Consider the following 21,302-nt stretch of genomic DNA (forward strand, 5'->3'; position numbering starts at 1 on the left):
TAGTCGTATTCGCCCGTGACATCTATCGCATTTTTAACGAAATAGGATAGAAACGACTCGCCTTGCGACCTCCAAGAAAGACTTTAATGAGGAGATATGGGTGACAAAAATGTGTCTCATTCGGCTAATGCGGAGGAAAATGGACCATGCACATCTCAGGATGAAGCACATGAAAAAGATTCTAAATCTAAAAGGTACTCATTATTTTAAAAATCAATTAACTCGTCCGTTGATAGATTGATAAACCCCTACTTGTTCTCTGAATCATCTCTTTATATTGAAGAGTTGTATAGCAGAAATCGATATGCACGATCAAAACACCTTCAGTTCTCATTCACTTCTCACATTTGTGTAATTCTTTTCAAAGTTCAAAGAAAAGAAACCGAAAGAAGAACAAAAACCCTGAAAAAATGTCAGATGGTGTGCTTGATGACGGGGAACTTCAAGCCGGCCGAAACGTTTCCATACAGGTATTTGGCAGCTTCATGTTGCGTAAAGAGTACTCCCAACTCTTTACTTTTTATCACATGTATGTTGTATGTTACTGCACCCAACACAATGCGACGATATTTGACATTTCTTAAATATTGAAGGATATCCGCCTGGCCATGGAAATCCTATCATTCCAACAGAAGCCGGCGAAGACTACGGAAGAAGCTTTGCAGAAACAATATCAATTCTGGAGTACGCAACCGGTCCCAAAAATGGGTATGACTTTTCTTTCTAACGTTGCAATATTTATGTTTACCCCATCGTAAACATGAAGAGGTTCTTATGAGATCCATGTGTGATCATAAGTGTATATTTTTGGCAATATTCTTTGGCTAGTGTTAAGTTATAATATCAGTTATTTAAGGAATTTTATTCCAAGTCTTTGCCTGAAGAATATATGTAGATCGAAAGTTAAGTTCCATTTTTCACCGGATTCGTTTGTCAAATTTCGGTAGAATTTTTCGGTATTTGCTTCTACTTAAATATTCAATTATATTCTAGTGGTGAAGTTAGGTGATTCCTATGAGATCATTTCACGATTGGAGTATAATTCTAGGAAGAAGGAAATTTACCATTCTTCAATTTTTCATTGCCTTGTTTCTGTCAAGTTTACGGCGGATGCAATTAAAACGAGAAAAATTGGAATTTACTTTAATTTACTAGGTGTGATTTCTCAGGAATCGTATTTTACTTAATGCATAAATTATCTTTGGACACAGGCTAATTCCAAACTTGATTGGGTCAGTAATTTTTAAGGTAATTTTACTAGAAACCCACCTCAAATAGGCTGGTGATATTGTGAGAATTTTTGTGGGTTCTTAAGAAAGATTGAAACCCATCGAATTAGCAATTAAGATTATGTATCATTTATCAAACTTTACTACTACTTTACTGTCTATCAAGTATTGGAGTGTTTCTCTCTATGTATCAAATGATAAGTGATGTGTTTGCCAATTCACGTGCATATTAATGTAAGAATACTAGGGCTAGGCATGTTATATCTTTACGGAGTCACCCGGAATGCACAATTTTTGCAAAAAAAAAATCACAGAGAAAAAAACCATTCTCCTCGTATGATTCAGATTCGCTTGCATTCGCAGGACTTTCTTTCAGTTTTAGGGCTCTTATTGGACAGGGAAATGCCAGGGAAAATAAAACTTGGAAATGGAAGTAAATTAATGGTCGGGGGAAAACTCCAAGAAGCAGCAAAAAGATGAAAATTGTGGTTGAATGTGTTGAGTTAGAGGGCCGAGGTGGGCATTTTTTTTAGCCATCCTGGGGAGGCTATTCTGTATTTCCGGCTTAAGGCTCTAATTTGGATGGCATCACAGAATTAGCCCAACTCCGGCAATTTTTAAAAGATCAATAAGCCTGCGGCATTTGCGGCATACAAGTAATGGCTCACTGCTCTGAGAGCAGTTCATTCCCATAATCTCATCGTTGTTTCCTTGAAGAATGAATGACAAATTGAAAGATTCACGTGAAGATCCAATAGCTCTCTGTAAGTAGTCATTTTCATTTGGGTATAAAAATTAATCCCCTCTAGTCTGGTTTGCATTTTGCTACGGGGACCTGTCACTGTTTGACTTAGTTTCTACTACTCGACCATATTTTACAGTATACCATACTGCATTTTTTCGTATAATCCCTATACATGACTTTTTCTATTGGAATTAAATCAGGAGAATTTAAAAATTTGGCTGGCAATCAGGGAAATTGAAAGTGGAAAGTTAGTTTGTACCCTATGTTTTCTTTTGTTTTACACTAAAATTACATTTTTTGCGCTAAACAGAATGCCATGGTACAGTGAAACCTCGATTTTACATTCCCCCATTATACATTTTCCCTGATTTTGCACAGTTTGTATCGGGTCCCTAACAATACCGCCTGTAAACAATGATACTCTATTTTACAATATCCTCGATTTTGCACTTTTTTTAAGTCCATTCCAAAAGTGTAAAATAGAGGTTTCACTGTAGTACATAATTTACACATATTAGTAATTATTTACTTATACTACTATTATTACTATTCTCTTTCCTTGTACTCCTTATATTATTAATACTCAAACTTATACTTAAGTTTTATTTTAAAAAAATACCTCGGTTCTTTCATGGTGTGCTTTTTCTTCGTATGTACACATTTGAAATATAAAAATAATGGAAAACTCTCATGTAATCAATAGGGAGGGGGAAGCATATTTTTGCTTGCAAGCAGAGAGAGAGGGATTAAAAAATGGCCAAAAAATGTGATTACTTAAAACTTGAAAGATCTGTGAAGTTTTTTTTTATTACAGGCCTGTTGTTATGTCTATTATTGAAATGCAATAAGTACCAAGTACATATGTACTGTATTTGATTTTCAGGAATAACCTAATCGCTCTATCAAATATAAAATTATTGCTCTATTAAATTATTTGGGTTTGCCAATCTATTACCTAAATTAAAGACATTTTTTTCAGTGGCAGTATTTGATGACTTACTTTTGTATTTACTGCTATCAGAATAGCCATTAAGTGAAACATCCTGCCTGTTGAGAAACTGGAATTGTTAAGGCTTGTCTTTTTAAGTCAATATTTTATTGATTGATTATTTAATTTGAAGTAAACTGAATATACTTAAAGTTAATTGACTGTTAGTGAAGGCATTTAATGTTTGTAATGTGATAATGGTTGAATATTTTGTTGGTATTTATCTTCATCAACCAGAATTTTTAATATTCTATAGATGAGAAAATTACAAGCAACGAAGCAATAGAGCCAGATAAGCAAATACCTGAAATTAGACAGGAGCCTTACACATTACCTCAAGGTTTCCACTGGGACACACTGAATTTGGATGATCCACTTGTGGTGAGTTATTCCTCTTATCTCTAGGATAATCTGTGGAAAGTTAATGTGATTAGGCCTAGGAATGCTGTGAAAAATGTCTCAACCCTAGCGAAAGCCATTCATCAGGATGGTGTGCTTCTTGAAAGTCAGGGAAATGAAAAATTTGTGGAGAAGTTCAGAAAAAGCCAAGGAACTGTAATGCTTGTGAGAAAGAAATTGAAAATGCTTCACTTGAAGTTCAATTCTGTATATTGTATATGTACTTGATATGCTGAACTTGCACATGCTTCTAAGAATTGTGGAATTATATTGGAATTGTGGAGAAGGAATTGGAAAATTATCTATCTTAATTCAATAAGCTGTGGCCTGACACAGCAACGATTGCTGGAGAGGTAGACAAAGAGAGATACGGAAGGGTCATGTATGGCTCCTACTCTTTGGAAATGGTAATTTCAGTTATCTATACAAAAGAGCCTCCCATTTTTGAATCTCTAATTTACAAAGCGATACTATTTTGGAACTATTCTCCTGGTCCTGACTGCGAAAACTATCCAAGAGAACTTCCAGTTTGTGTAACTTCATTTTTTTTTCAGTTACTAAGTACATAGCCGCTCGCTTGGAGTAATTTCTGATTTCTCGGAGTGATTTCCTTGATTTTTATATGAAGTCCAATTGCTAGCCAACTGCCTAAGGCAATGGTAGGATATGCCTAATTTATCAAAAAGAGCTTGAAAATATTTTGAATGTAATTTTTCATGAACTTCCCTTCATGAAACAAAAAAAGTTTGGGTTCCTACTCTTATTCAAAAACATCTTAAAGCTGGCAAGCCTTGAAATTTTCTTGTACTTGATATCTCAAATTCATCAGATCTCAACTCTTTCATGGGAAATAATTTGAATTTCCAACATCCTGGCAGGCAAAATTACTCCAATTTAGTGGCTCAGAAGTATGATGGCACTGCAATACAACGTCACCAGTGTTTGGAAAATATTGTCTCACATTTTAAATGCATGACTGAACATTCTTTTCAAAGGTAGATTGTGGCTGCAAAAGTGTAGTTCCAATGCCCCTTTCGAAGGTGCATAGTTGATCCAGGCACTGCCAAAGGTACAGCAATCTTCCCTTTGCAATTCACTATGCAAAAATATATAAAGAAAAATAAAACCTTCTTCTCTAATTTACAAAGTAATTTAGGAAGTGAAGTGTGGAAATTGTGATATGTTCTGCACCTGACAGGAAGAAATTTCATTATCTGGCTGAAAGACCACTAGAAGTGCTGGTAATCACATGATGACTCATCCCTCATAGCAAAACCCCAGCTAGAATTCTCCCATTAATGTAAATTTGTACCAGAGATAATTCATCTGGAGTGCAAGGGATGAAGATAGGACATTTTGTAGTCTCTTACATATTATTTATTAAATGACCAACTTTTTGTTTACTATCCACCTATCCTCAATAATCCATTCTCAAAGCAAAATCCTCCTTCCTTGGGCTCTTCCCCTCAATGAATTTCTCCCATCTCATTTCCCCCACTTGGTTTCCTATGCAACTTCTCCTACCCCTTGCTGCTTGCCTATCCTGTTAAAAACTCAAACCATCCCCCCTTTCAACTCTGTTCTTGTCGGTTTTTGTTTCTCCTTAATTTCTCGGTTTTTCCTTTTTATTGTCCTCATACTCTTACCTGCTTCATGCAGTCTCTTGGTTGTCAACTTGGGTCATGGAAATTTGTATTTCCTCTGTCTTTACTATACTTTCATCTGGCACTCAAACCATCTCAAACAATCTGTTTACCCTTTCTTAAAATTAGTGATAAGTTGATTCTCAGGCACGGAATCAAGATTTGATTGCCTAAAGTTGATTCCGTTTCCATCGATTCCAGGAAGATAAATATTTTGAGAATAGACTATAAGCTTGGGGCATAAAGGCTGCCACACACCTGAGGCATTGTGCACTTTACATTAGTGAGTTAACAATTCATGACTGAAACAGTTAAAGTATTTATTATTTTATGGAACCTGAGGATATATTACTGTTATATTAATTCACTGCTTTTAAATGCGTAATATACTTTTTTGGCCACTTAAATTTCTTTGGTATTTTATTCTATTCAGATCTTAATGTTTATTACAGCAATGCAACTGACAAATCAATATCCCACCTGTTATTATAAATGAGAATAGATGGAATCGGAATTGAGGATCAGCAATTGATATGAAAGAATAGGAATAAAGTAGAACCGACTAATCCTTACTTTAAATGCATAAAATGCCTCAATTGAGTTTTGAAAACCCACTCTTTGTTTGCTAGGCGAGTACTGGATTTCGTCCACCTCACCCGAATTTGATTAAAGACAGTGATCTTATGGAAAAACATCTGTCATTATGGCAAGGCCCTTGTCTGGTGGAAAGTCAGTGAAATGCCAGGGCATCTTTTAAACCAACAACCACGCATTTAGTGAGCCTTTAAATATTATTGACAATAGTATTTGAAGAGCAACTACTTTATCAACTGAAAGTACAAGTACTATAGGAAAAGGCTGTGATGGATACTCATTTTGGGAGGTGTGAAGATAATCCTTTGTCAGTGATGGAAAAAAGGTCTGTGGCCTGGTTCTTAATATGAGAAGGTTTACCTATGCAAGGTCATGCATTTCCAGAGCTCCAAATAGGAGGTAGGAAGAAATTACTGAGCATGCTGTGGGTAGAATAGGGCCTCCTAAAGTGAGGCATCAGTGCGCAAGGGTTAAGTAATCCTGGAGACCTTAAGTAAAATCAGCTGAAAAGATTTCTGTTTTTGACTAAACCTTAGTCTAATATTAGGTGCACTGTAAGTTATTACATTCTCAGTGCAAGGTCCCTTTTGAGATCTGAACGAATATCAGCTTGTTTTCATATTGATTAAGTTTAAATTTACAGTTTGAATCCTCAACCAGTAATGTGAGTACATATTAGTAACAAATGGAATTCGGTGGTTTCCTATTATTTTTTTATTGCCTAAATCGAAAGATTATTACTCCTGGAGTACATATTTCATGCTTTTAGATTTTTAAATGACGATATCTATTTTTCGGGATTAAATGAAAAGTGAAAATTTTCAAGCACGCGAAAACGCGACGGCTAAGTATGAAAGATGGGAAAACTCTGTGTGACGTCGTTCTGGTTCTCACTGCTGCAAGTGAGGTGACCTTAGGGCGAGGCTTTGAGCGCTGATACGACACAGGATGCTAGCAGGTAGCAGAGTACCCTGCTAGCTGGTAGCGCTTGGCTTAAATAAGGATTATTAATACCTTATCAAATGAAGAAAACTTTCCGACCTTAGGCAGTTTTAATAGGTGATTATTAAGACATTTTCCCCTGAGCTCTGTGCCTCATGCATGCATTGGTAATCTCAGATGATGTAAAACTCCTATCTACTCGTTTAGAAACTAGGTCCCTGTGACGTCACCTGGAGTGGAATCGCATGGGTGCCAATCTGGCCTTTTTCAAATGAGGATAATATTGACCATTGCCATTGGTCTAAACCGGTATTTCTAAAACCAAATTATTTATATATTATGAATACACTAATGGTGGATAACGAATCGCAATCAATGCCTTTTGTTTTCTTTGATGAAGGAAAGTACCCTATTATCAATGGTGTAGATGTGTGGGCTATTTAAATAGCAAGGTATGATTTATTTTATTGTTAATGTATCTATAATGAATAATATAATTTTATATTTGACTCCATATTCCCTATGAAAGATAGAGATATGAATGGGATTGAAGCTCTGTTGTTGCATTTGTTGAAAATGTCTGTAGTAATCACAGTTTAATTACAAAATAATCATTTGGCTAATTATAATTCGTGGTATTCATAACTGTGAAAACTTTGGCAAGTGAATTTGGATGATGTATTTGCTTGTGAGTACAAAAAAAGTTTCCTGTAACAATGAATAAGTATTGATTGCCTACTTTTTTCTCCCATCATAATTGGCATTTGTCTGACATCAACTGATTAATTCATTTTCTATTTTATCTCCCTATACTAGTTGAAGGAACTTTACACACTGCTGAATGAAAACTATGTTGAAGATGATGACAGCCTCTTCAGGTTTGACTATCCGTCTGAGTTCCTTAAATGGTAGGTTTCATTTGATAGGTTAAAATAGTTGTAACATGTGGTCAAGGTTTGATATTTTTGTTTGAGAGATATTGTCCTTCTGCAGTGATCAGACTTCGAGTTTTATCCTCCATGTAGGCATTTGATCACTGCTCTGACCTAAGTAAAGGTAAAAATCATAGCTTCATTATGTGTATCTAATGCACAAAATTCCATACAAAAGAAAGCAATTCAACTCTGTTCAGAAACTACAGTAGAACCTCGCTTATGAAACTTTCAGCGGAAAACCATAAAAAGTTTCATAAGTGAGGAAGTTTCATATGTGAGGTTTTTCCGTATTTAGCATGAAATCCTTTCCTATAGGGGCTGGTTTATTTCCAGGATGCAATTACTAATTTGCAGGCAAGAAATTGAAGCCTAATGGTCTTATTTTCTCAAAAGTAACACCCCAAATGATGTGTTACTTTAAGAGAAACATAATTTTACATTCCTGAACAACATTACCCATGTTGAATTAAAACTTTTGGGCTATGTCGCCGCGTCAGATTTTGGGTGGCCCCAACGTTTCCCGACCGATGCTGGTCGCTTTCTCAAGGGAATCTGAAGAGGTGGGATTTAAAATTGGTATATATAGGTATACGTGTCAGGTGGTGGGGGGAGGGGAGTGAGAGGTTGGAGGAGTAGGTTGTAGAAAGGATAGTTGGCACAGAAACGATGACTTCTTGGCTCGAAGTTAGATTTCAGATTCCCTTGAGAAAGCGACCAGCATCGGTCGGGAAACGTTGGGGCCACCCAAAATCTGACGCGGCGACATAGCCCAAAAGTTTTAATTCAACATGACAAGCACCCGCGAAAGTTTTAACGAAGAACATTACCCATGGTTGAACGTCTAGCATTTCTGGTACTAAGCTGCAAGGCTATCATACTGGAGAGATTTCGGAATGATGACACTAAATGTTCACAGAGAAGCCAATTTTTTAAAAAAGTTGACTCATCAAAAGCAGTTTACAGGAAATTCATTTTACCACCTATAGGCAAACCCCAGAGTGGAGATTGAAGAAATGAAATACCTGAGGAAAGTCATCCAAATTAACCCCGTCATTAGGGAGCAAAATTTCACTAATGCATCACGAAGGCTTCACACCCTATGGAGCTGGGTTAATGGCAGAGGCAGAAAGTTTTCAGAGATGGCTCTATCCCTGCTTGAGAGTAGTGTGGACGGAACTTCCAGTGCAACACACTGTCCGGCAGATTGGACATTAAGCCCTGGTTAAGCCTATTGTTACAACCTGGCTAATTCCAACACAGGGTTTCTATAATCCCTCTCTTACCTCATGGCGCAAATGACCCCAGCTGTCGGTTTTCTCCCTCTAAATACCATGCCATAGATAATATGGAGCACCTGGCAGTGGCATAATTATGGTTGGGGGATGAGGGGATAGATCCCTCTCCAAAGCCTCGGAGAAATTTTAAAAAATTTAAAACACAAGTCTAGCTTTGATAAACAGCAACTGCATCTACTTTAAGTTAAATTTTATGTGCCAAAATAATGTAGAACATATTTACAGGCATGCCATTTTTTTAAATTTTACGGGAATCCCCATTGCCTCGGATAGGGGGGGGGGGGAGTGAAGCCGCCCCCCAGGTACTACCTTCACCCCCAAAGCATATTACCAGTTACGCCACTGGTACCCGGGATATTCCGTGAGTAAATTCACTTTTCTGGTGCTCAGAAAACTTCTAAGTGAGCATTTGAAATAATCGCGCAACTGCTGTCAGTGACGAATGGACAAAAATAGATTTAGAGCCCGGAAAAATCTCCCCTCTCAATAATGTTTACGCACTAAAAAAGAATTTTCCCATGACATTTTAGCAATAATAGATTGAATCTACCGGGTATAGCTTCTCTGCCGGCATTCTTCCGCGAATTCAGCGCCGGGAACTTCAACTCACAAGCCGTGTGACTCATCTTCACCTAATATTTTGCTTCCCCATATCTGAAAACAACACCAATACTGTTTTTGTACTTCGATATAATGGTTATGAGTCATTCCTGAGTCGAAAGGAACTGCCTTATCTCTCGCGTTTTAAATTTGACTTTAATGATTACGTTTCTACTAACAACGCGAGTTATTCTCCGAGGGCATTCGTACTAACTCTCGTTCAGTTAAAAAACAAACGCTTGCCACCGGGCAGACTTGAGCTAATAGCTACTCAAGGTCCACCTTTGTTTCTTTTAAATCCACTGAGATACATGTTGCATCAGTTTTGATCTGCGCGCCGCGTAAGCAACTTTCCACCGGCTCAATTCGCCCCGCGGATGAGGGATTAGCCCGCGGAATGAGACCACGCATGCTGTTTTTGCCATCGTGTTGAATCACCAACGACTTACGTCCATACTACCAATACGATAATCTTTTTCGGATGACCTTGGAAGCCAAAATTTTGGTATGCGAGGATTTTTAACGGCTCATTTGTGTTATTTCGCCGGGCGACGGGAAGCATAACCTTGGAAAATTCTAGACAATCTTCCGTTAGAGATAGATATTCCGGATTAACGATCATCTAATGCAGTTAGAAATAATATCTAATAAACAGCATCGCTCATTATTAAAACTTATTATTCTTCATTGACATATCTATGTAATGAGCGCATACTACCCCCGCACCTGTGACTAAAATCGGCGCGCGTACCGCAATCTTCTCGTAGAGCAGTTCTCTGCCAAGTCGTATAAGTGAGGTATTTTATCTCATTGGACTGGAAAAATACGTTTCGTAACCGAGGTCGTCGTATAAGTGAAGAGTCTCACAACTGAGGTTGGAAATACATGGGTTCATATGGGGTTATCCACCGAACCAAAAAAAATCGGCGTATAAGTGAGGTCATCGCATAACTGAGGGTCGTATAACCGAGGTTCTACTGTAGCTTATTTGTATTACAGGTTTTGTCATTTGGCTATTGATAATTCTTTTATTTTTCTTCTACAACACTGCGCTATCTCTGGATATGAGATGGTTGTTTACCATATTGTATGTCAGTGAAATAGTAAATCAAAAGATGTTGTGGTGAGGAAATGTTGGATGTACAAATTGTCCAGTTATGGGATGCCATATCTGGACAATTAGTAAATGTCTGTTTGTCACAAGTCCGCTTAAAACAATGAAAATCATCAATCCTTTTTCTTAGACAACACTTATTCATCTCTCTGAAAAACTATACAGAATGAAGGAGTTATCCTTTTATTAATTTCTTAGTACTCTCTTTTGTGCATTATTTTTTACGTTATTTTGTCTTGATCTCTTTGTTTCCTAATTAAAGGGCACTCCAGCCTCCTGGATGGTTGAAAGATTGGCATTGTGGTGTGCGGGTAACTAAGAGTGGAAGACTGGTAGGCTTCATCAGTGCCATTCCAGCATCAATGAAGATATATGAACAGTAAGTAAAATTTAATTTTTTTCATTATTTAGATGGTCAAAAGGCCATTAGTATTACTTTTTATAAATCTTTATCCTTAGGGTACTGCAACTAAGCACCTATGCTGTCTTAAATTAATAATATGCATCATTACATAACATGGCAATTTTCTCTAAAAGCGTAAAATACAGCATCAAAATTCCCAACTCGGTATAAGCTTGTTCCAATTTAGAAGTTTTAGCTTTGCTCTGCAATTAATGATAACAGTGTGCAGACTCTGGTAGTCCTTATATCTGCATTGATTACATACATAGGAGTAATTGAGCTCCTTTGCATTGCATCACATTTGGAATGCGCAGCAATTTTTACGAAAAGGGTATGAAATTAAAATGAGATACAGGGCTATAAATGTAATTAGTAATCATGGCATCTAAATAATTTTTAAATCTTTCTTTGCTGGGGAGTAATTTCCATTAATTAATTTGTAGCTTTAAAATTTTTAGGTTGAATATTTACTGTGAGAAAGAGATCTGATATTCTCTTTTCAAATGCTATCAGAATATCTGGAGAGTTGGTACAGCACCATGTGTAAAGAAACCCACCACAATCAACTTGTGACTTCATAAAATTTGTCCCAGTGTGTTGATTTTTGAGGGCCAATGCATGGAGGCCCCTTTGCCAAAGAGTGTAAATATGATGCTTACACTCTATGGCCTCCCAAAATCAATGCATTTGAACCCAATATGTGACCTCACAGGTTGAGTGTGAGGTCTTTATAAATTGGTGTATTGATAGGCATTAGAGTATGAATTCCTGTGTAAACTGTTTCCCGGGTGTGATTGTTGCTACTTCAAGTAAAATTGCAACTAATATTCCAAAAAATATTGACTTATGGTTTATTTTTTACATTTTAAGTTATGTACGAATAAAATCCTTAAAATAATTGTTGTATTGCATTGTAAGTTATCCTCTTAATCTTTAATAGCATTCAGAAGATGGTGGAAATCAATTTCCTTTGCGTCCATAAGAAGTTACGCTCAAAGCGAGTGGCCCCAGTCCTTATCCGTGAGATCACAAGGCGAGTCAATTTGGCTGGGACTTTCCAGGCAGTTTATACTGCAGGAGTTGTTCTCCCAAAGCCTGTTGGAACCTGTCGCTATTGGCATCGTTCCCTCAATCCAAAGAAGCTGATTGAGGTAATGTCTCATTCTAGTTTAGTATTTCACTAGTTCAGTATATTTACTATTTGCCATGAATGCTCATGGACCGCATGATTTATTCGACGTTGTTCCTTGAGAGATTCAATATATTTACATTCGTAGAAAATTGCTTTCTAGCTTAAGTATTGTTCATATCATGTGCCGTTATTTTGCATTTTAATTAAATTCATGTGGCACTCTCCCTGGAGTGCTCAGTGTTATACACCTAAACTCAAGAAAAATTAACATACACTAACATGTGAAAGAGTCACTTTGGTTTTTTTTAATCTTTTAAAAATATTAAGATAATATTATCGATCCAAATTATTAACAAATAACTGTACTGTTTTGGATTATTATGTGGGAATTATATTTTATACTTACAGTCATCTAGACCAATTAATCATTAGTAGTAATATTACATAATTAGTTTGAAATAAGATTTAGATGGGCTGCCGACTGCAGGAATATGGAATTCCGTGATGTATTTATTTTTTATACATATCCTTCAGAATCTTTGTATTTACAATGACCTTGTTTGGATCATAATAGGTAAAATTTTCTCATCTAAGTCGTAATATGACAATGCAGAGGACATTGAAACTGCACAAACTGCCAGATCACACGAGGACACCAGGCTTCCGCGTAATGAAGCCTTCAGATGTAACCCAAGCTCATCGGCTGCTTGGAGAGGTATGTTCAGCACTAATGTTTCTATTTCTTATAAAGATGGGTAACCATGCTGTATGTTTGGTAACGAGTAAGTCTGTAGTGTATGCTAATAGTTTTTCTTCAATAATTTACCTTCTGGAGCTCCATCCTGCCCTATTAGATTTAGTATTGTTTTTAAATATCCAGTGTTGTCTTTCTCTCTAAGAAATCTATTTTGGCATATCTGTTTGAATGAGTAAATTTGTTGACGGTTAATGTCAGCCATTCATTTCGTTTTTAAGTGATACAGTGGAACCTCGATCTATCGTTTTTCAGGGGGATGGATGAAAAAAACGATGAATGCAGGAAAACGATCGATGCGGGAATGTTTGGCCGGGTTGACTATGTCCCAAGAAACGATGGATTTTGCGAATTATGGATTCAAACAAGATTTTAGCTGATTACAGTAATATTATTACTTTATCGAAACACTTAGGTCATATTGTTGATTCGACTTAGGTCTCTTTCAAATATCCTAAAGGCTGCCTTGCTAAAAAATGTTTGCACTCCACTCGGAATTTTCACGGCTATTATGCAATTCTGTCTGATGTAAAAATTCTTATCCATCAAATGTCATTTCAAGTACACGTATTTACGACAGAAATGTTCGTGTTATGCCTCAAACAACTGATTTCGCCATCGCAGTGATTGGTTATGAAATGGATCAAGAAGGCCAAAAATAGTTTATTATTTGAAATGTTCCTTTCTAGCAATTAAATTTTTAATGTGATTGAGGCCGATTGTGTTAATCGTCAGCGGCACGCCACCTGATCCTCGGCTTCATCCCATTTCTTGTTTTCACCAGGGATCTCGCTCTACCCCCATCCCTGCCGTCATGTGCTAGCGGACATACCAAGGCGTTCTGCAATATTCACGCGCTTCTAGCCCTGATTCTTTTCTTCATCTTCAATTATTTTCAGTCCACCTTTTAAAGTTCTCACTTGTTTCTTCAGAAGGGCCATGGTCTGAAGATGAATAAAAATAAAACTAATAAAAATGAAACCGGACTTTATTGAACCCACACGGAAAACACTCGCTGGTTTCAACCCACCCTGGAAAGTATGGAACCATTCGTACGAGGTGAAGTTCGGCACTAATGCTATCCCATGGCGTAAGCAGAGCTTACTGCAGAGGGTGAAGAATGACCATATGACTGCGCAATGAAATTTTTTATCCTATAGAGAAGGCAACTTACCCACTCATTTCTAACAATAAGTAGCGTAGCTCTAGGTGAGCAGATGAATTCAGATTGCTAGTAGGGAGAAACAAAATATCCTGAGAAGACATCGCTTTGTTAGCAACTCAGACATGTGAGACTTGTAGCATAACTCGTAAATTGTAACCAGATGCCCTGTTTTCGAAAAAAATGCTCCTTCAACTGCCGTGAAACTCACTATCAGCTGCGAGGATATCGATATTTGCCAGAAATAACCATCGTATTATTCCAACTATTTCCTTGCTTAAAATGCTTAAATAACGTTATAAATACGTCGTGTTTGGTATAATTCTTTTTTGAATTACGTGCACATTACTAATATTTAAATCTAATAAAAGTATAATACCAATTGCCGAAAATCATTTTTAGACACCTTTTGGGCTAATTGGTGATTCATGCAGCAGTTGACCTCCAGAAAAGGGGAACTTTGAAGCGAGTCGGCTAAAAAAAAGTCAGCGGGCTAGAAAGGGGGAGGCGTGAAAAAAGTTTCTTTTGTTTTCGAGTAACTTGATATTTTCTTTCGAAGCTAAAGTCTTCATAATACGATCCCTGCATGAGCTGGGACCTTTTGTTTGATTTTGGAGAAGAGGAAAGCGTCAGAGGAGGGGGAGGCGAGTGCTGAATGGAGGGGGATACCGGATCTTGAGAAATGCGCTAATGTAATTATCCCACGGCACTCAGCTTCTCCCTATCGTATTTCAATCTCCTGGGGAAGATTCAGACTATGTGTCTGTCATTATTAGCCATAAATAACACGTTGTTAACAGTTCGTCTCATTTTCGTCAAACGATGGATGCGGGAAAATTATACGACGGGACCGCGATCTTCAAACGATCAATGCGGGAAAACGATACTTTGGGGAACGATACATGCGGGAAAAAATTACATTGTCTTTATGGAACTTAATTTGGGACCAGGAGTGGCGAACGATGAATGCAGGAAAACAATCAATGCGGAAACGATAGATGGGGGTTCCACTGTAAATCATTGACCCTTTTAAGTTAGGGCGGAGGAATCTGTAATTGAGCAACTGACAAAATATGAACTATGTAAATGATAGATCATGGGATGTAATGCATTTTGCTATTGTGTAAATTTGGTGCAAATATATGTGTGATGAAATCTGATGATGTCCAAAAAATTAGGTACTCATTATAGCAAACTTTCTATTGATTTGTGATTTTTCTATTTTCTAAAAAGGTCTTACTTCAATTATTGATCCCTTGTGCAATAGTCTGCTATAAGTGGTTCATTTAAAAGGAAAAGTTCACCAAATGTTTGCATTCATACTGCACCTATCGTCAATTGCAATGGCTCTTCCTATTTTTGCTATGCCATCACACATGGTAACAGTATGCAAACTTTATACAGTAGAACTTCTTTAGTATGTTTTTGAAGGGACCACAAAAAATAACGTGCTATCCAGGAATACGTGCTAACCAGGGAAGTCAGTAATAGCAATTGGGGTAATTCCAATCCGTAGAAAAGTCGTCATAATCACTAATACTATCCGAAATTCTTGTAGGATCGCCATCCCGAGCTCTTTTCACATTAAAAAACAAGAAAATTAGCACTAAACAGCCAAAAAAAACTACCATGTGAATTAAAATCACAATGTTTTCATAGATTTCCCAGAGGATATTGCGTAAAAACGTCGTCATTCTCGTGATTTCTCATATATGTATTAAGAGGACAAGTTAAAGTAAGTCATTTCTTCTTTCTCACAGATTACTCATAGAAAAGGAGGAAAACCCTAGCCTATGTCGATTGGTTGCTCTAAAATGTCATAAAAATTGGGTAACATTTCCTTTACCATAAATCCCGGCAACAGCTGTACACACTCTCGGAATGATCCCATATCGATGATTATATTGATCGATATATATAGATATTGATATGACAATTAAGAAGATATTTAAAGATTATTATTAGCAGATTTTTATAGTCTTCAGTTTAAATTCTCTTAAACAGGGTTCCCACTCTAACTGCATCATTAAATTCACGGTTTTTTCCAGGTTTTCACGGTCTAAATATAATCAAATTCACGGTTTATAGATAAGGCATTTTAGGCAGAAATATTGATCATGAAACAATCACCAGCCGCACATTAACTGAAAATGTAACAAACACAACAGATGCCTTGAATGCAAGCGCAGCAATGAAAGTGCTATCTCTAATTACTTCACCTATCATTAGCGAAATTCAGGTAGCAGGGAAGTGAACAAGTGCCTGATTTTTTGCCAGGGTTAATGTCTTCCAATCGCAGGCTTAAGGTCAATGTGCTGTCATGGCACACAGACCAATTAATAATTGCGCTTCGAATACACATGAGCAGATAAATGCGTGGGCAGTATCTGCACGTGACTCGGCCTTGAAGCATGATTGAAATATCGATTTTTCTTTTAATCTGTCTATCGTAGTTCTACAATCAAGTTTGAGATATTTCTAAGGTTTTATGACGAAATTCACGGCTATTTCCAGGTTTTTACACGGTAGACAAAATTCACGGCTTATTCAGGGTTTTAAGGTTTTCACGGTTTAGTGGAAACCCTGTTAAAACATTTGTCCAATGTTGTCTGCTTTCTATTTCTTGTACACAGATCAAGTATTTTTGCATTAAGTTTTGGGTGGAGATCCAAAGCATTGTCTGCTCTCGCAACACTTACACGTAGAAAGAGAGATGTGGGATGAATGTAAGAAGATTAATTGGGAATAATAATAAAATAAGTAATGAATTTGGAGGTGTACACACTCACAATATATGTACTAGGAAACGACTTGCGGGTTGCTTCATGGCAAATAAGTGACCGTACTACCCAGGAAAGCACTACTATTTTAAGTGTACTAACCAAATAGTTTTACCTGTATTTTGCTCGGATGGTACCGGGACTGAGGGAAGAAATCACCGCACTAAGAAGGAACATACTGACTGAAAACGTGCTAAGGAGGAACGTACTAACCAAGTTCCACTGTTGTTTCAGATGTTTGTAGCATGCAAGCCATATTAGCAATTGATGTGACCATTTATATCTAATTTTAGTTTCACACCACACTTCTCTCAATCAGTCATCACTTGGTCTGTTCAGTATTAGCTCTATAATATCAAAACTGCCCATAAGTGATGTGAAATTTTGATGGAACAGTTGATGTACTAAATCATTTCACTTTTCATCAATCATGTGTTTAAAAAATTAATAAAGCAGGTTACAAGAGATAAATTTCATATTTATGATGAAATACACTTCCATTTCAGTACCTGACCAAATTTGATCTGTCACCTGTATTCTCTGAGGAAGAATTTCGCCATTGGTTCCTGCCTCAAAGTGGAATAGTCGACAGTTTTGTGGTCGAGGGGGAAAACGGGGAACTTACAGGTGAGGAATATTTTTGTCATAGTAGCTACAAATTTGCACAATAGAAACTACTTCTGTCCCTTCTGGTCACTTTTTAGGGTACATATCACGATCTCATTTAGCTAGTAATCACTGAACACTCATGTATTAATGTATGAAATTAATACTTATATCAAATATTAATGTTTTAAAATTTATAATTTTCTATATATTCTAAAATTGTTGAAACCGATTTTCTGAAAAATAAACAATGGCAATTTTGTATTCCTCAAAGACCTTGTGTGTCCACTACTGATTTATGGGACCATAGTAAGTGCTGAATAAAATATCTGTACTATCAGCTTCTTAGATACTGAGCCTGATACAGGCGGTCCCCGACTTTCGTACACAATGCGTTCCCGAAAACTTGTACGAAAGTCGAATTGTACGAAAGTCGAACCATTGACTTCCATACTAATTAGGGGTTACGTTCCAAAAGAGCGGAATTTACGTACTAAAACCTTTTTTTTCACGGAATTCATTTCAATTGACTTAATTTAAATAATATATTAATAAAACTCCTCAAATCATCAAATTTATTTCGAAAATACGCAGAAAATGCAAATATAAGTTTAAAAAACAAGAACTCCGTTGGCTATCGAGTGAAACTTCCTCTTGGCGTTTAAGTTGACCATTCCACTTATTACGTCCACTATAAATAAAAGGACATATCAAGTAGCATAAAAAAATGTATTCGTTGAACCCGCACTCTGGATACCGTCTAATTTTTACACCAAAATTCGACATTTGGCAGGTGACATTCGTGATCGCGTATATTCCGCATGTTATTCAAAAAAGACAAAATACAAACGGAATTCGGGTGATATTTCGTGCAATATCGTTGCTGAAGGTTTACATGAATTAAACAGCACTCAAACGAAAAAACACAATTAAAAAGAAGGTCTTACTAGTTTTATTGAAAGCTATTCGATGATGTCTAGTCAACTTCTTTTGAAAAATATCTACAATGAAGGCTTTCCTCTTCTCTTGATAAAGGAGCCTATAGCAGGCAGTCTCTCTCCCAAATAAATCACCTAAATCAGAGTCAATTACCAACAATTTCCTTCATTATATACGTTCATATTGTTCGCATATACTGCCGATACTGCAATTTGAAACAATTGAATGTTGGGATGCGCAATAAACATGGCGGGAATTTTAAAAAAATTACGGACCAGCGTCCGAAAGTCCGAATTTAGCGTACGAAAGTCGAGTAAAAGGTGTCAATTTTGAATGTACGAAAGTGCGAATTGTACGAAAGTCGAGTGTACGAAAGTCGAGGACCGCCTGTATATGTATTGCCAAATTTATTTTTTTATTCTTGCATAAACACCAAACTTCATAAAAAATACTAAATTTCTATTTCATTTTAATCCAAAATCTTACAAAGATTTGTCATTGTATATCAGAATTAAAGAAAGAAGTAAGTGAGCAAAAACTTCTGAAAGAATTGGATGCACTGTACTGAATTCTGCCAAGAAACTGTTAAAATTCTCCGATTTGTTTATTCCTCTTGGATTTGGTATTTTTTTATTTCACCAAATTAGGCTATTACATATTAATATATATGTATTTCATTTCAATTTCATGGTGATAATTGCAGTTTGGAGTATCTTAATTGACAAGTGTTAGGTATTTTAAAGAATATCTCACATTCATTAGTTACTAATCTGTAGCTTTTGGTATTGGTTTCTCTGGTCTCAATTGATGTGCTGACTTATGCGTATTTTTTCAAAAATTGTTGATGTGTTATTAATATTTTTTGTGTTCGTTTGAGTTTGCCTCCCAAGAATTTTAAATAAGCCTTTCAATATCACACCTCTGGTGCAGTAACTTAATATTCATTGTCGTTATTATGGGTAAATTCTAAGTATTTATTACCAAATTTAATAATTTTAATTGTTTCTTGTTCCAGATTTTGTCAGTTACTACACATTGCCTTCAACTGTAATGCATCATCCAATCCATAAATCGCTGAAGGCAGCTTATTCTTTTTACAATGTGTCGACCAAAACCAATTGGGTGGATCTTATGGGGGATGCTCTTGTCTCTGCAAAAAATGTATGTCTGTTGATTTTTTTTCAATCTATTTTACTGAGCATATTTTATTCAAAACTTTGATTTTAAGAATCAGATCAGATTTTGTTATTTCTGTTATTCCAAAAATGTGCCATTTCAGAATCTCTGCTTTTATTATTAGCTATCACACTAGGGGTTGAAAAAATATTCTAATCATCGTTGTGATAATGTTGTTGTAAATACTTCTTTTTGTCAGTAAATAATTTATAAGTTTTTAATAATTCTCTAATTTGCCTGAAAATGATGAATCCCTCAAAAATTAGTAACTTATTCATATGGTTCAATTAGTGTACTTAAGTTGTTTATTCTGTTGACCGAAGAGCATTGTGAGGTTACATGATTTTTAAATTACATTGCCTATATGAAAAAACCCATTGTTATATGGTCCCTCGCTAATAGCTCAACCATGACCTCCTCTTTGCATTGAGGTAATGGCAAATATAAACTCATATACTCGTAATGTTTCTGTCTGGTTCTCATTAATGATTCTGATCTGGTGTTCTGGCATCATAAATTATAATGTAGTGATGGGCAGATACCAAGTACAAAGTAGGAGATGAAGTAACTTTAGAAGAATGATCAGTTATGTGTAAATATTGAGCATGGCATGATCTTAGCTGTAATATTATTATTATAAATATATTATACTTTTTCAGAATGGCTTTGATGTTTTCAATGCCTTGGATTTAATGGAGAACAAGAAGTTCCTGGAACAATTAAAATTCGGCATAGGAGACGGGTATCTACAATACTATCTCTATAATTGGCGATGCCCATCTATGCCACCTAACAAGGTATGCTTGCAGTCGGTGGTTGTGAAAAAATATTTAATTACATAAAGCCAATCAATTATTTTAACTTATTTTGATAAATGTTTGCCAGCTATTCATTTTGGGGATAAATTTGGAATGTTAAGAAAGACAAAGCCAATTAATGAAAATTGAGCTAGAAAATGAAGAACTGACACTTTTTGATCCAATTTCTATGGATTGTTAGCACAAGAAGCATGAAACTACAGGGAAATGAGTACCTTGATGAAAGGTGGAATTCTTCAGGCAAAAACTATTCCCTATTATTTATGGCTACCAGCCGATAGATTTTTTAGATATCGTTTAGGTGATAGCATTAGAGTTTCAACTGTATACATACTTTCACTTCTTCATGAGTTGGGCATAATTCATGATAACAGACGGTCAAATTGGTTTGTTGTTTCAATAAAGTAGGTGTGAAATGCATCAAAGTTCAGTTTTCATAATCAGTAATTTCAGCTTTCACATGACCTACCATTTTCATCTTGATCAATATTAAATTCAAAAGTAAATTCCTATATTTAAAAGTTATTAATTATTCTTCTTTACAGATTGGCTTGGTGCTTCAATAGACAAATTATATGGAGGAGGAATGAATTACCCTTGCCTGCAAAATGAGAGATAACATCATTGTATTCTATCACAACGTTAGTTATTTCAGCAATCTCCTTATATGAAATAGAAGTCATTTTTATAATCTTTTCATTGGTCAAAATTCAGGTGTAATTGTGGATTTTTTTGTTTAAGTGCAGTTTGGCTGGAGACTTTGTATCACCATTGAATCTACTGAAAAGTGTGTGAAAGTTACATATTAAAGTGATTCTGTTGCAATACTGTTATTTATTGGCCCTGTGCCATTTATTTTATCTTTAACATATTATTCATAATATTATGTTATCAAAAAATGTTATTTTTCTCAAAATCTGAAGGTAATAAATAAATTGCTTATAGCGCTATAATTAATGCTTTGCAGTCATAAATCAAAGCCCATCACCCAAAACATGGGGCTAATGGTTTACTGCCAATATCTTTCAATTAAAGGATTTACTGTTTT

General features: G+C 36.0%; 1 protein-coding gene across 1 annotated transcript; it reads left to right on the forward strand.

Moving 5' to 3' along the window:
- Positions 1-21: 21 nt before the first annotated feature.
- LOC124157828 (glycylpeptide N-tetradecanoyltransferase 2) lies at positions 22-21,079 on the forward strand. The gene is made up of 12 exons (XM_046532863.1): positions 22-194; positions 368-470; positions 594-708; positions 3,219-3,343; positions 7,357-7,448; positions 10,747-10,863; positions 11,828-12,038; positions 12,594-12,734; positions 17,222-17,342; positions 19,276-19,421; positions 20,096-20,233; positions 20,800-21,079. The coding sequence occupies exons 1-12, from the start codon at positions 97-99 to the stop codon at positions 20,818-20,820; spliced, it is 1,428 nt and encodes a 475-aa protein (XP_046388819.1). The 5' UTR covers positions 22-96; the 3' UTR covers positions 20,821-21,079.
- Positions 21,080-21,302: the final 223 nt, after the last annotated feature.

Source organism: Ischnura elegans, chromosome 4 (genome assembly GCF_921293095.1).
Source record: "Ischnura elegans chromosome 4, ioIscEleg1.1, whole genome shotgun sequence".
Taxonomy (NCBI): Eukaryota; Metazoa; Arthropoda; class Insecta; order Odonata; family Coenagrionidae; genus Ischnura; species Ischnura elegans.